The sequence below is a fragment of the Crocodylus porosus genome, unplaced genomic scaffold (assembly GCF_001723895.1).
Source record: "Crocodylus porosus isolate Cpor-Errol unplaced genomic scaffold, CroPor_comp1, whole genome shotgun sequence".
Lineage (NCBI taxonomy): Eukaryota > Metazoa > Chordata > Crocodylia > Crocodylidae > Crocodylus > Crocodylus porosus.
Window position 1 is genome coordinate 52185938 of NW_017728909.1, and position 15160 is coordinate 52201097.

General features: G+C 41.0%; 2 protein-coding genes across 3 annotated transcripts in view; one reads left to right on the plus strand and one right to left on the minus strand.

The window, feature by feature from the left end:
• The window catches only part of RAD17 (RAD17 checkpoint clamp loader component), a 21912-nt gene extending 11158 nt beyond the window's left edge, over nt 1-10754 (minus strand). The window contains exons 1-9 of one of the 2 annotated variants that reach the window (XM_019532293.1): nt 10399-10752; nt 8160-8429; nt 7354-7437; nt 4976-5132; nt 4253-4389; nt 3212-3264; nt 3002-3127; nt 2845-2914; nt 2364-2475 (exon numbers count right to left, since the gene is read on the minus strand). In XM_019532293.1, coding sequence (XP_019387838.1) covers nt 2364-2475; nt 2845-2914; nt 3002-3127; nt 3212-3264; nt 4253-4389; nt 4976-5132; nt 7354-7437; nt 8160-8429; nt 10399-10458 — 1069 coding nt within the window. In that variant the 5' untranslated portion in view covers nt 10459-10752. Of the gene's footprint in view, nt 1-2363; nt 2476-2844; nt 2915-3001; nt 3128-3211; nt 3265-4252; nt 4390-4975; nt 5133-7353; nt 7438-8159; nt 8430-10398 lie in introns of both variants that reach the window. The other variant, XM_019532294.1, reaches the window with a different exon arrangement.
• Nucleotides 10755-10847: 93 nt separating this feature from the next.
• On the plus strand, nt 10848-14237 carry AK6 (adenylate kinase 6). The gene is made up of 5 exons (XM_019532297.1): nt 10848-10964; nt 11291-11383; nt 12546-12604; nt 12702-12847; nt 13371-14237. The coding sequence occupies exons 1-5, from the start codon at nt 10937-10939 to the stop codon at nt 13558-13560; spliced, it is 516 nt and encodes a 171-aa protein (XP_019387842.1). The 5' UTR covers nt 10848-10936; the 3' UTR covers nt 13561-14237.
• Nucleotides 14238-15160: the final 923 nt, after the last annotated feature.

The window sequence follows — 15160 nt, forward strand, 5'->3', positions numbered from 1 at the left end:
AAGGTGCAGGGCAGCATAGGACCCCTACTGAACAAGGAGCAATTAGTGACAGACAGGGAGGACAAGGCTGAGCTAGTCAATGAGTTTGCCTCAGCGTTCTTGAACAGGGCTCAAGATAAGTTTCCTAATGCATTCTTAGATGGGCACTGGAGGGACACCAGCTCACCAACTGTCAACACTGACTTGGTGCAGAGTCACTTGGATGGACTGGATGTATTCAAGTCAGCAGGCCTGGATGAGCTGCATCTGGGAGTACTGAAGGAATTGGCCAGTGTCATAGCAGAACCACCGCCATGGCTGTCTGAACACTCATGGTGCTCGGGTCAGGTCTCGGCGGACTGGAAAAAGGCCAGTGTGGTCCCTATTTTTCAAGAAAGGAGGATCTGAGTAATTATAGGCCAGCCAGTCTCACCTCCATCCTTGGAAAAGTCTTTGAAAAGATTATGAAGGATCATATCTGTGGGAATCCAGTGGGAAAAAGAATATAGCAGGGAAACGAGCATGGATTCGTAGCAGGTAGATCATGCCTGACCAATCTTGTTTCGTTTTATGACACGGTCCCAAAATGGTTAGACACAGGAGTAGAGTGGATGTTGTTTTCTTTGACTTTAGCAAGGCCTTCAATACAGTATCTCATCCCATTCTCATAAATAAATTAAAAGGCTGTGACATAGATATTTATACAGTACGGTGGGTGGCAAATTGGCTTAGTGGCTGCACCCAGAGAGTGGTAATAGACGGGTCGGTATTAACTTGGAAGGATGTGGGTAGTGGGGTCCCTCAGGGTTCGGTCCTTGGATCTGTACTCTTCAATATCGTCATCAGTAACTTGGATGCGTGTGTGAAGTGTGCTCTGTCCAAGTTTGTGGATGATACTAAATTGTGAGGTGAAGTGCGCACTCTGGAGGGTAGGGAACGATTGCAGGCAGACCTGGATAGGTTAGAAAAGTGGACAGTACAACAAGGACAAGTGCAGAGTGCTACACCTAGTGTGGAAAAATATCCAGAACACCTACTGGCTGGGAAATGACTTTCTCAGCAGCACAGAAGCAGAAAGGGATCTTGGAGTCACAGTGGACTCCAAGGTAAACATGAGTCATCAGTGTGACAAAATCATCAGCAAAGCTAATCACGCTATCATGCATCAGCAGATGTATGATGAATAGATCCAAGGTGACACTTCATCTGTATGCGGCATTGGTCAGACCTCAATTGGAATATTGCATCCAGGTTTTGGGTGCCGTACTTCAAGGGAGATATTGATGGACTTGAGAGGGTTCAAAGGAGGGCTGCTCATATGGTTAGGGGCTTACAGGACAAGCCATATGAGGAGAGAATGAGGGACCTGGACCCCTTCAATCTCCACAAGAGAAAGCTACGAGATGATCTAGTGGCTGCCTTCAAATTTGTTAGGGGAAGGCAGCAAGGGATTGAAGATTCTCTGCTCACCAGGGCGCCTCTTGGGATAAAAAGGAACACTGGTCACAAACTGACAGAGAACAGATTTAAGCTAGATATCAGAAAAAAAAAAAAAAATTTTCATGGTAAGGGTGGCCGAAATTTAGAATGAGCTTCCAAGGGAGGTGGTGCTCTCCCCTGCCTTGGGGGTCTTCAAGAGAAGGCTAGATAGGCATCTGGCTGGGGTCATCTGACCCCAGCACTGTTTCCTGCCTAGGCAGGGGGTTGGACTCAATGATCTGTTGAGGTTCCTTCTGACCCTGGCATCTATGAATCGCTTTGGACCTTTTCATTGGTTTGATTCAATTCAGATTCAGACGCCAAATCTCCTCCAGCTTGAATCTGCACCCAAAGCTTCACACAGCCCTAATGTACAGCCTCTGTATTTTAACTCCCTTGCTAGAGCTCTGCAAAAATACTGCAGCTACATGCATTGGCATGCTCTCCAGTCATGAAGTGCAACAGAGGGCTGTAAATGACAGTGGTGGGGGGAAGCAAAGCAAACTGTCAGCAAATGCTCTTCAGCCCCCACTCTCTTGGAGTGTCCTCCTGCTGGCCCAGGAGACTGGAGCCGTATGCCCCTCTGTACCTCTACCAGAAGAGGCAGGGGAGGTGCCCTGGGAGGACAGAAGGGGCACAGGACTATATATAAACTTCAAAATTTAGCTGGCTAATGTAAGCAATAATTTTACCATATTAAGGCATGGGAGGAAAAAGTGCTTAAGCACACTTGTCAAAAGCTTTGTCCTTTTTATCTCTGCTGATAGTACAGGACAATGTGGGTTTTTTTGTTTTTGTTTTTTCTTGAAATCCAGTTAAATCATCATTCTAGAAAAGTGAAGAATATCACTGCATCAGAAATGAGGAGAAACTATGCCAAATACTGAAAAAAGCCTTATACTTACCTTTCAAAGAAGAAAACTGAAGGCTATTTATTGCACTTCTAATATCACCAGAACAGCCTTTGCAAATCAACTCTAAAGAGGTTTTATCAGCAACAGAAATTCTCTCCCCGTTCTACAAGAAAAAACAAATTTAAAAGAATTGCATCACTTGAAATAAAGAACTATCAAAAAAGTATGCAAATCAGCTCCAATTAGACTTCTAGTGCAAAAATTACTGCCAAGCGCAAGGACTTTTACTTATAATTTTTGTTTTCTTCTTTAGCACAGTGTTTTTATAACATACAGAAGATTTTTCAAGAGAGTCACTTTGGCTACTAGGCCAAAACTTCCTGCTGGGCTACGGATGTTATTGTGGAAAGCCCTTTTGAAAACCAGGCTCTTCTTCTCTTGTGGTCAAGAAATTAAACCAAAACACTATTAAATAATCAGCTGAAATGTTTTGAGCTGACCATGTGGAAGTTAAGCAGGTTTTGTAGCTTACCATATTGGCTTCTGTTGTAGTTATTCGATTAAGAACTTTCATCATCATTGTTGGAGCCACAGGGTTGAAACTGTCAAATTTTCACAAGAAGCACTGTTAGTTACACTGTCAGTTTCATACTTACTCTGTTCAACATTTATTTGGCAATAGATCTTACCTTATATTAACTATACATAGTTCTTCTAAAATTTCCTTTGGGAATAGTAACCTGTGGTTGCTGTCTCCACTGAAACTGTCTGAGATTATAAACACAAGGGGACATCTACCTGTACGTACAAACCTCCTAAAACACAAAATATGGGTCACAAATTAGCATACTAACAGTTATTAAGGTGTAGTACCTATAATAAAGTTACTCAAAACTCACCTCAGAATTTCATGCAGACTGCTACGGTCACGGTAGAACTGGTTAGGCATATCCTATTGAAAATAAATGAAGCAATGTAATTCAAGTCTCTATGTCCTCTGAGGAAGTGAAGGTTATAGTACATTATGTACTTAGAGAGTATATTTCTACTGAGTCTGGGTATAACAAAGTACATGTGTGGTTAGCTGAGCTGATAATTGTGCAATTATATAAAGAACTCTTCAAATAAACTTGACATAGAAAATCTTCCACAAGTGCCATAAACTCATTTTTTCTGGGTCCCTTTAGTAACTTTTACTTTTAATATTAAATGTATGTTATTGATTTCTATATTAAGTTTCTTTCTCTTTCCCCGCCCCCCCCACATTCCCAAAAATATTTCTTCTTATTTTCCAAATTAAAAATCTGGGTCTCATCTATTTAATTTCCTGGAAGATTCTGGAGATCAGAAAAAATAACGAATTTGGAGACAAGACAGACAACACAATCACAGAAGATGATTTTTATTTGAGCTCTTTAAATCCAATTTAAATAGGTGTCAAATAAAAACATCTGTATAACTGACTATGTTCTTGGGCCCTTAAAGTAAGAATAGGGTTCATTAACATGCCAAAACCATGTGAGACTTGTAAGACTGACCTCCAACAAAACAGAAGGAATAGGCTTTATATTTACAGTCTTGATATGTGTAAAACGAAAACCAAAGAGAATTAAAGTATTTAAAAAAAAAAAAAAAAAAAAAATCTTCCAGGACTTGTTTATATACAAAGTACCAAGCTGGTGGTAACTTCCCTTTCTGGTCAATTCTCAAGCTATGCATACTCAGGGATGCTCCTCTTCAATATTACTTTGAATTTTCTTTTGGTAGTAGACAACTTATGCGGGTATGCTGTCAACTCAGACCAAATACTCACATGGGTAATTAAACAGAATTTGGTCTGCTACATTAAGAGTTCCAGCCAGGTCTTTCAGTTCTGGAGGGAGTGCAGTATACCAACCCTTTTACAAAGACCCTGCCTCCCACCCCCAAAATTCACTTACTTCAATGAGAATAAGCTTTTTATCAGTCTCAGTGGATTCCCCAAGCATCTGAAGTCTGATATACTTATTTGCTCTTAACAAAAAGTCTTGAAAGAGTGTTGCCTGGGCTTGACTAGGAAGTATACGGAAGCTTGATTCTGACCCGGGGAAAAAAAAAAGTTAAAAATATACATTTCATGTTACATCACCTATTATATAAACACTACTAGAATTAATGAATCCTCATTGGTACATTCTGTCGGTAGCTACTACACAGTAATGGTCAAGTACACCTCTCAAATATATTATAAATCATTGCTGAAAAGTAAAGTTTATGCCAGAACAGAAAACTTGGCAAAGGGCTCTTTAATTCTATTTCAGTTTTTCCTGAAAGGTTTAAGTGGTGCCCAGGACATTAAAGGAGGCCCTTCTCTAACGCAATGAATTTCACACAGTTCTGGGGATAATTCCTTAAAAAAAATACATTCAAACAAACAGCTTTAAGCAGAATATTTGTATTAAATAATTTTAAATATCATTATGAAGACTTAATTTGACTTTGCATATCAAAATCAGGCTACAGACGATCTTTAAACCAACTATGTTTTAGCACCTAATTTTTTGGAAGGACAAATTCAAATTAAAACTCATTTAAATGTTTTTATATGTATAGAGCTTTAAAGTTGACAGACTAAAAGAGTAGTTGGAATACAGCAATAGCCAAAAAAACCCCCAAAAACTCACCCTGGTTAAAACTTTCCTTGAAATCTTCTTTCGTAAAATCTAGAGATATTGGGTTGATCCATTCATGCACCTGAATACCAAGATCTCGAACTAATATTTGTACAGTTGCAGTCTTTCCACAACCTGGGGGACCAGTTAACAGTAAAACAGAGCCACCCTGAAACAAAGGCAACACCATTAACCAAAACTAGTAAGGGCCTTGAGATGAAGTGCTGGGTTACCAGTTCCGTGGTCTGAGAACAACTCTACTGTTTTATCATTTGGGGAAATCTATTTAGGTCCAACTTACAAAGGCAGATTGATTTTTTTTTTTTACAAGATTCCTGTTCTCACTGAATGCCATATTAGATACCAACAAAACTGGTTATCACGTCTCTCCCCAGTGCAGGGACAACAGAGGATCATTTCTATAAGTAGCTCCCATTCAAACTGGAGCAACTTAGAACAGGTGACAAGCTGATGCCAGGGAAGAACAATTCAACCTTATTCACCAGCAGACAAGGAGGCTGGAGCAGGAGAACAAAGAAACCAGGTGCTAGTATTTGAAAACTCAAGGAACTCCCTGTTGAGAGGAAAGAACACAGGCAGATTTTAGAGGTAAAGAGAACCATTTTTGACTGCAGGAACAGGCAAGGCTGTTAACTGTAAAAATCAGAAAAAGTCTGCTTAATTTATAACTAAGATCTGGCTGGGAGCACTGGAGTCCTAAAAGGGAACTTATCCAAATCCAAGGAATGCTCAAGAATGATGAGGGTTGTTGATTGTAGCCATGCTGGTCTAAGGACATAGGCAGGCAAGTTTCTTTCAGTAGATGTGATATCTTTTATTTGACCAACTAAATACTTGGAAAAAGGTTCTTTGCAAGCTTTTGGGCACAAACACCTTTCTTCAGGCAGTGGGAGACTCAGCAACAGAATCTCCTACTGCCTGAAGAAGGGTGTTTATGCCCAAAAGCTTGCAAAGAATATTTTTCCAAGTATTTAGTCAGTCAAATAAAAGATAATCACATCTACCCAAAGAAACTTGCCTGCCAAGAATGAGGAGAAAATTTAGACATCAATTCATATGCTGGCATTTATGTTCTGCCTAGACCCATGTATCTTCCAAGCTTTCTACAACAAAGAATGATGTAAGGCCCCAAGCATAAATCTGTGTTTATTTGCTTCAACTATCACGTATCTCTGATGAAACAAACTATAAGCCAGAGGACCTAAAAGGCTACAGTTATGGGAATGGTCTGTTTCAGCTACTGGGGACAGTGAACTGGCGCTAGTCTCAAACCTAGGCAACTGGTTTGTGAAATGACTACGAAATGGGGCACCAATCCTGTCTAGGTCCCAAGAGTGTGCTTATATACTTGAAGTCAGAGGCAAGTACTTTAACTCTGCTCAAGCTCAGCAAATCAAAAGCACAGGTCCAGCACTGGGATCCAAGCACCACATCCTGGAGACAGTCTAGAAAGCAGAGCTTCACATTAGCTGTGAAATGCTTATTTTCAGTATTAAAAATACACTATTAAAACTTGATTAAAATGGAAAATATTTGTATATATGCGTTTCTCCTCATTCACTGAATTATACAAAAACCTCAATCGTTTTACATCAAATGTGACTTTGATATTATATACTATATACTAATAACTAGGCAGCTATAGAACTGATCTGCAAAGCAGAAAATACAATTTTGCTACAATTCAGAGGGAGAGGGTAAAAAAGAAGAAATAAGCATGTGCAACCTTGCCATTTTAGAATTCTGAACCAAATGGCCCACAGTTAGCAAACGCATAAGTTCACCTGGAAAGAAGCAATTCAGTTTTATATGTTTTTAAAAACACCAGTGACAGATTACAGAACCCAGTGTCAGCAATATTATTTTGATATAACTGGAGACACTGACAATACAGTGTTAGGGGAAAAAAGAATCCTTTTTACAACAACCAGTTCTAGAAAAGAAATTTTGTTTTGTGAAATTCAAAGCTAGTTATTTCACTCAATCACAGAAGTTCAATCCTGTAATTTTCAATGATGCTGTGAAATGGTGAAAACTGATAAAAAATAATGATGAACTACCCAGCCAATGAAGCAGGAAGAATATAACATAGCCATTCCTTTCAGAAGTATAAGGACTGAAGGGACATGGGAACAATAAGTTTTAAACGTAAACTTCTAGCCTATGTTCTCAGAATTCTTATACCAGCATATACTACCAGAGAAGCTTCTTGTACTCTACAACCTCCATTCTATTTCAATGACTCTGCTACAAGAACATGGATAAAAAACATGTCTAGAGTAGCCTGTACAATTACTTAAGATGAATTCTTATAAAACATCGTTATTGGTCAGATATTTAAAAACAAACAAATTATGCATTAGCATTACCTGCTTTGGTTGCCTTTCAAATATTTGAGATTTTAACCAGGTTTCAACTTCTTCAACCTTCTTCTTATGCACAGCAAGATCACTCTAGAACAAGGATAAAGTATGTGAAATGTATATCTAACTGTGGATTTTAGGTGCTTTTATTGATATAGTTCAGAAACAGCATTCATGCCTGCAGAAATGCTAAATGGGAAATCTGTATCTAATCTTGACAATTTAAAAAGATCCTAATTGCAGCAATTAAAGATAATCTAGCATGTATTTATTTCTTCCTCTTCCTTTAATTGTCAGCTTTCCAATGTCCAAGAAGAAAATAAGCTTTGCGATAATCTCAGAGATACAACTTTATTTCCTATTTACAAGCCTACATCACCATTTCAGGAAAGCATCATTCTAAAAGCATGGAAATATTAAAACATTAACATGATTTTTTGCTAAGCTTTTCTGCAAGTTTGTATACTTTCAACTCATTTATTTGTTTTTGTCCATAGATGAAGTATTTTTAGGTTAAATACCTTGAATATGCAATTTATATTAATTGTTCATTTCACTAAGTGATCCAATCCTGTGGGATAGATAGTCCATACACTGAGAGTTTTGAAACACACCAGTAATAGTACTTCAGCAAATAAAGAACTAGTGTAATCTGCTAATACCACAGACTGCGCTCTGATGGGATAAGCCACAACATTTAGAAACTGCATCTGGGTAGGACTAGTTAGTAGAGAGCAAGGAATATTAAAAGTTACACCGAGATGTTTTTATGGTTTTTAATCATACAAGCTGAAATTCTAACAGTTTTGTACCCGAGTTTCTGGTTTGTATTTATCCACCCATGGTTCATTTTGAGATTGGTTTTGATTTTGTTTGGCTCGATTACAAATCTGATGTACTGAAGATGCCTTTCCCTTCTTTCTAGCAAGAACTATGTTTTTGCTATTTTCTGGCACAGAGAAATGATCTTTTCTCTTCTGAGGCTGCTTGACTTCCCCAGGTAATTTCACAGGAAGGGTACTTGATGAGGTATCCGTGTTCCCAAAGAAATTATCAAATGAATGTGCCAACCAATCTGTTCCCTAAGAACAAAAAAAAAAAAAAAAACACACCATGTTAAAAGGTAAATGCTAGACAATTTAAATTTTATGTTCTTTATTACTTGCAGTTGACTATAGATAATGTGCCATTTCTAGCAGATAAATCTGTCTCTAGAAGATTTTCATTAACAACCAACTTTTATAGAGCCGTGACATTGCTATCATATAAATATCACATGTGGAAAACTGATAATTGTGGTTATAAACAAACAATGCACTTCTCACCCTTAATGAAGTTCTAGAATGAAATGCCCTATGCATCCCAACAAAAATCAACAGGCATGGCCTCATACTTGTCAGCATGTTAGTACAGGGAATTGTAGCAGTTCACTATTCTCAAATTAAAAGACAAAAGAAAAACAAGGCTCAGAGCAAGTTAAAAATAAATGTGGCCACTGTAGAAAGGCCCTTATGTTAACTTTGTTCTGCTTAATTTTACACTGTCTCTGTACTTTGGTTGGGTTTTTCTGGTATTATACCAACATTTGTATGTATTGTGATTAAGTTTCCACGTGTAGGATGCAAAGGTAAGGAACATGGAAAAGAAGGTTGTCAGGAAAATAAAAAAACCCAGATGGAGGCATTGGAACCAATGTGACAGGGATAGGCAACCCCCAGCACACATGTCCAAACGTGGCATGTGAAGGCATTTTGCTTGGCACTTGCGCCTCGGGGAAGGGGCTGTTGTTGTGCAGCCACCAGAGCCATCCCTAGGGGTGCGCAGGGCCCAGGGTATATCAGCCTGCATGAGGATGGGGGGGGCAAGCGGCCGCACTGGAGGAGCACGGGGGTGGTGGGTAGCTGGAGCTGACAGAGCGCGGAGGGGGGGGCATGGCCTGGCGGCATGTGGCAGCCGTAGTGGGGCCTGTACAGCACTGTCTGCGGGGCCTGGGGCAGACGTCCCGATTCTCCCCCCACCCCGGGACGGCCCTGGCTGCCACAACAAGGATCGGGTCCCTTCCAGGCATCTGCCCCAGCACACCAACTTCTTATACATCAAGGTTGCTGCTTTTTTTCCATTCTGCCCAAAAACGTTGCTGACCCCTGTATTAGGAGATCACATGTTGATACAGATTTTGAAACAGAATCTTGTGAAGATGGGTGAAAACCAGTCACGTATTTTACAGAAGGCACGTAGCCCTGCCAATAGTTACGGGCAATGTGCTCAGAGTAATCTTTGACAAAATATTATGCCCAGAATCAGGCAAAGGAGGATCTTGAAAATGGCTTTGCCAATTATCAAGCCACAGTGCAAATTGATTTCTCTTGTGAGCAGTGACCAGAGAACCAAGAACCAAAAGGCGTTTCTGAACCAAAAACGCTCAAGTTTCAATCCTGTCATTTCAAGCACAGCTGTTTTGGTAAAAGCAACTGAAAGTTTTTGTTTTTATTTTAAAGATGGGGGAGAGGGATGACCCACAAGCTTCAAAACCTTGAACACTTCACTGAAATTGAATCTTTGTCCTCCAGAGAGCTGTCATTTTAGTTCTTTTTTTTCTTTTTTGGGGGGAGAAGGGGCAGAGAGAGACTGTCTTTCAAGCTAAAAGACCTGATAAAAGGCTTGCTCTAACCACCAATAAGGGAAGTGATAGTCATAGAGAAAGCAGATTATAAAAAGCATTTGATACCTCAGTTGGTCTATGCCTTAACACAAACTACAGACTTGTACAGAGAATGAAAACCAGGCAAGGAGCAAGATACAGAAACTGTTCGAAGAGCACACTAAGAAATCACCAGGGGACAGAAAAAGAGATCTTCCCTCCCTTCCCTTTGTGTCTGGTCCATGACTGCATCCTGACCTGGCCTTGCTTCTCATTTGCGGGTGAATCCCAAGTGAAGTTTTGGCTAGTTGCTTTGCACCACTCGTGAGCCAGCAGCACCGCTGGCCAGGACGACAGAGGGAGCCTCTCTGGCCTTTCCTGCTACAAATCGCAGGTCATTCGCTACCTACCTGGACTGCAGCTGGTTTCCTTCCGGAGTTTTCGGACATCATCAATCTGCCTCGCCCCATGCGCTGCGTCCCCTGCAGCGAGTCAGCCCCACCACTTGGAGCCGGGGGGCAAGAAAAGCAACAAAACTTCCGTCTTCCAAAAAAAACGCCAGACCGGGAGGGCGGGGAGCCAGGTCACGACACGGGCCCGTATAGCGGGCTAAGCGCGACTTATCTTCCCCAACGGCCAGAGGAGCAGGGCAGAGTTGGCATAGTAGGGGCAGTGGTCCTCAGGTCCCGCCCCCTCCCGTCACTCGCCCCTCGGGGGCGGGGCACAGGCACCTGTGCAGCCACCCCCGGGCACCGGAACCGAATGGGCCGGAGGCGCTGGGCCGGCCTTACGGCGGTGCTACCTGTGGGGGCGGGGTCGTGCGGCGGCCGGCTCCAGCATGGTGACGCCTGCGCGCCCCGCCCCGGTGACGTCTATTGCGTGCGCCGCAAGGTGGCGGAAGGCCTCGCGCACGTGTTGCTACGGTGACGGCGCTCTCCTGGCAGCGGAATGAAGCGGCCCAACATCCTGCTGACAGGTGGGGAGCGGGGGCTGGGACGTCCGTCTGGTCGCAGCACTCTCCCGCGGCCCGCAGGAGCTGCCTGGCATTCGCTCTTCGGATTGCGGCGTCTGCAGGGCAGCGGCCGGCTCTGAGTGACTCGCAGCAGACTCCCCCTGGGGCTTGCTGGGAGCTGCCTCGTATGGAGCGGACTTCCCCTGCTCTTTTGAAGTCACTGGAGCATCATTGTCTCTGGTTCATTAGCAAGTTTCCTTTGACACCTGCACATTGTATAGTAATGTATTGCTGCATCCATATTGATTAAAGTATTCTTATGACTTCATGCTTTGCGATGCATCTCCTAGGTACACCTGGCGTGGGGAAAACTACACTGGGCAAGGAGCTTGCCACAAGAGCAGGGCTGACATACATCAACGTGGGGGACCTGGCAAAAGAAGGTGGGTTGTATTTATGATGGTATGACCCAGTAGAGCACTTATTAGCTACGTATAAAACACGGTGGATATCTGGATATTGATTGAATGTACGTGAATTCTTTAAAGAGAACTACTTGCTTGGATTGGTTAAGGAGAGCTCATGTATAGTGACTTCCGTTGCGATAAACACCAGCTTTGTGTTCATGTTGATGTTAACACAAAAATAACCCATGTTTTCCTTGCTTAGACAGATAGGTACTTACTCTTGTTTATATGTCTGTGCATCATTTTGAGTGTGTTAACGAGCAGTTCAGACCAATGTCCACTACAATTTTTTTCCTCCTGAGTTTCCCCATCAAACAATCTCTTGTTTCTCCTTTCCTTCTTCCCCAAATGTTACTTAATGAGGGTTTTTTCTATAGGTTTTTATGGCAGTCCATGCTCATCCTCCTTTATCAGCCTGAGAAGGAGGCAGAGTTATATGAAATAAGTAAACAAAACAACAGCAGCCAAGGGATATAAGAAAAACTGAGGTAGAGTAATAAAGCACTAGAGTCAGAAAATGCTATGATCAAGATTTGATGCGTACTTTCTCCTCTATTCCTTTACAAATATGCTTTATGTTAATGATATGAAAAATGCTAGTTCATGTAATACGAACATTTTCAATGCCCTTAAGACCCTGTTGTAAATTTCCCATTCATTTGAGCATTCCTGGTGGTCACAGTCATGTCATGACATTGATATGATGTATGCATAAGACAGAACCTGACAGATTTAGATGATTGATCAGAGCCTGTCTAATCAAAAGGACTACTTAAAGAAGCGAGGATTGTTACTTAAGGCCTTAAGAAAACCAGGAGACAAACACATGGAGGATGTTGCCCACATCTTTTTAAAGGTGTAGGGTGAGCAGTTGGTCTTACTACCTTGGCGACCCTTAGCCAAGTTCACTTTCTCGCTTTGCCCACCCATATAACTTTGCAGTGTAGAGACATATTTTATTACTCAATGGCTTGTAGCATGAAAAGTTCTTTTATGTTCAAGACAATGCTGTTCTTGATGTTTATGCTTTTTGGGGGGGAAGAATAGTGACTTTTATGGGGTCTAAAATATTTGCATTTTATTTGTCAATGTATGAATGTTATAAATATATTTCTAAATTACTTTTTTTTTCCTTTAGGGGAATTATATGAAGGTTTTGATGAGGAATATGAATGTCCAATTTTGGATGAAGATCGGGTAAGTTCGACTTCAAACTTGTCCAATGTATGTTTGTCACTCATGTAATTCCAGATAAGGTGTAGCTAGATTTTACAGGCCTTTGTTTCTTTGGTAGGTAATTGACGAGCTGGAAGACAAAATGAGCGAAGGTGGAATTATTGTTGATTATCATGGCTGTGACTTCTTCCCAGAACGGTGGTTTCATATAGTATTTGTACTTCGTACTGAAAATTCATTTCTATATGACAGGCTTGAAAGCAGGTAGGTCAGTACGGTAATGGAAAGACACTGTGGGTATGAACAGATACTCATTTCTGGCAATGGAAATTTTTGAGAAAATCATTTATTTCCTATTTCTGAGAAATTTCTACTGCTATAAATCCTTTCAGAAGAAGAACCAGTACAGACATTCAGCCTACAGACATCCCCTCCACTGCTCCCTGGGCCTTCCCCAGAGCAGGGCAAATACCAGGTGTTTATTCTTGTGAAAGAGTCTCTCTTGCAGGGGAGATCTTCCAGGTATCAGCCTGGAAGATCTTTCTGCTGGCAGGGACATATTTTCTCAGGGAGAAATTTAAGTGCTTGCACACTCCGAATTTCTGCTGGAAGAGTGGTGATTCTCTTAGTAGAAATATAGGACCTGTATGCAGCCAGTATTGTCAGGCAGCTTCGCAAAAGCCACTTGGGGATACAGAATTTTAGTATTGTATAAAATGATTATAATTGACTCCTCTTTTTATTTGTATATCTAAACAATTGTGGCTTTGTTGGGGTTTTTTTCCAGAGGGTACAAAGGGAAAAAACTACAAGACAACATTCAGTGTGAAATTTTTCAGACGATTTATGAAGAAGCCATGTTATCTTACAAAGAAGAGATTGTACACCAGTTGCCCAGCAATACACCAGAGGACCTAGAGCGGAATTTAGATCAAATTACACAGTGGATCGAGCAGTGGATGAAAGACAACAACTAAAACTTGATCCACTTAAGTTATTTTCTCCTCTTCGGCCCATTCAATAAAAGACATTCATAATTCTTGCTTAGTAAATTAACTTTTTAATTTATATTTTAGTCAATATAAGCTGGAAGTTAGAAGAAAACATCTACCCATCATACCAGTGAGACTGTCAAAGAGCTTCCCAGGAGGAATATTGGGACCAAAAAAAAAAAAAGAATTGGCTTCCAATGAAGCTGGCTAGTTTATAAAGAAAGGATTATATGATGTGGTAGTTTGCAGTAGGAAGGGGCATGAGGTCCCTTCCAGCAGGTCTCTTCCAGCCCTATATTTCTGAGTAACCAAAAAATAGTGTTATTTTTCTCTTTGTGAAACTGTAAGAATCTGAATGACTGATCGTAGTGAGAAATGTCAGTTGCTAAAAGATGAATTAACATACTGAGGAGTGTGGTGTATTGCAGAGGATGTCAAGAGCACAAATTGACTATTTAAAAGAAGAAAGCTTAGAATGTTAATGAAGTGAAGCTCTTATATTTTAAAGAATGATTATGGTGGAGGTAAGTGATATGCTGATTTTACAAGCAGTTTTTTAATTGCTTAGGTATTTAAAAGCTTCAGAAACTTTGAGATGGCATATATGAAGCATTTTTTGTATTTTACAATAAAATAATAAAAGATCTCCCTTTTGACAGTAATGCGACAGTATTTGCAGTACATCATTTTGTAGAAATTATGTATGAAGACATAAAAAGCAGTTACAGTGAAAGCTGAATTAAACGTTCATGGTTCACCCATTCCGGTGACCCATAAAATCTCTGTTCCTTCAAAACTTTGTCCCTATTATTGTACTGCTATATGCATTGTCATTTTTTTTAATCTAGAAAAGTGTTAGGGTATTTGGCTACTATTTAAAGATTCTTATCAAAATTAGTTTCCATGGATGTAGACAAACCATCAAGATCTCTGAAGGAGGCTAGTGTTTAATGTTGAGTGGATTTGCCTTGTATTTTTTCACAGTAGTCATCTGAGCCAGATCCTACAAGTTGCACTTCCACTGAACTCAGTGGGACCATTGCTTGCCTACGGACTGAAATACTTGGGATCTAGGAGGGACAATGCAGCCATTGAGTGGCTTCAATTTAGCACCTGCAAATTTAGGGAAATATTTTAACAATCTTAACAAACTGTTCATATAGATGTACTATAATTAGGGGTGTGCCAAGTTTGTGATTTTACATTTTTTGCAGAAGCTGCGAATTGGTAGGTCCTTAGTAAAAAAAAAACCAGGTCCTTGCAAAAAAAGTGCAGGGGCAGCAAAAAAAGCTGGAAAACTGCCAGCAAATCGGGGCGCAAGGGCAGGGGGAAGAGGAAGCTGAAAACAGAGGCAGGAAGTCCTGGTGTCTTGAAGCACAAGGGCAGGGAGGGAGAAGGAAAGGGGAAAATGTTCACTGCTGAGTGCAGCAGGGCTCCCCCCCACACACACACATCTGATTGAGGGGCCCCAGAAGTCCCACTCCTCCCTGGAGATTGACAGATGGCTATTATCAATCTCCAGGGAGAGGTGGGGCTTCTGGGACCCCTCAGCCAAGCAGAAGCATGGAGGGGCTCTGCTGTGCTC

What these genes read in the sequence shown, in the direction of transcription:
- AK6 (XM_019532297.1), top strand. Translation starts at nt 10,937, where the DNA reads ATGAAGCGGCCCAACATCCTGCTGACAG. An exon ending in GGGGGACCTGGCAAAAGAAG is followed by an intron (nt 11,384 to 12,545) that starts GTGGGTTGTATT and finishes TTTTTCCTTTAG; the next exon opens with GGGAATTATATGAAGGTTTT. An exon ending in CAATTTTGGATGAAGATCGG is followed by an intron (nt 12,605 to 12,701) that starts GTAAGTTCGACT and finishes TTTCTTTGGTAG; the next exon opens with GTAATTGACGAGCTGGAAGA.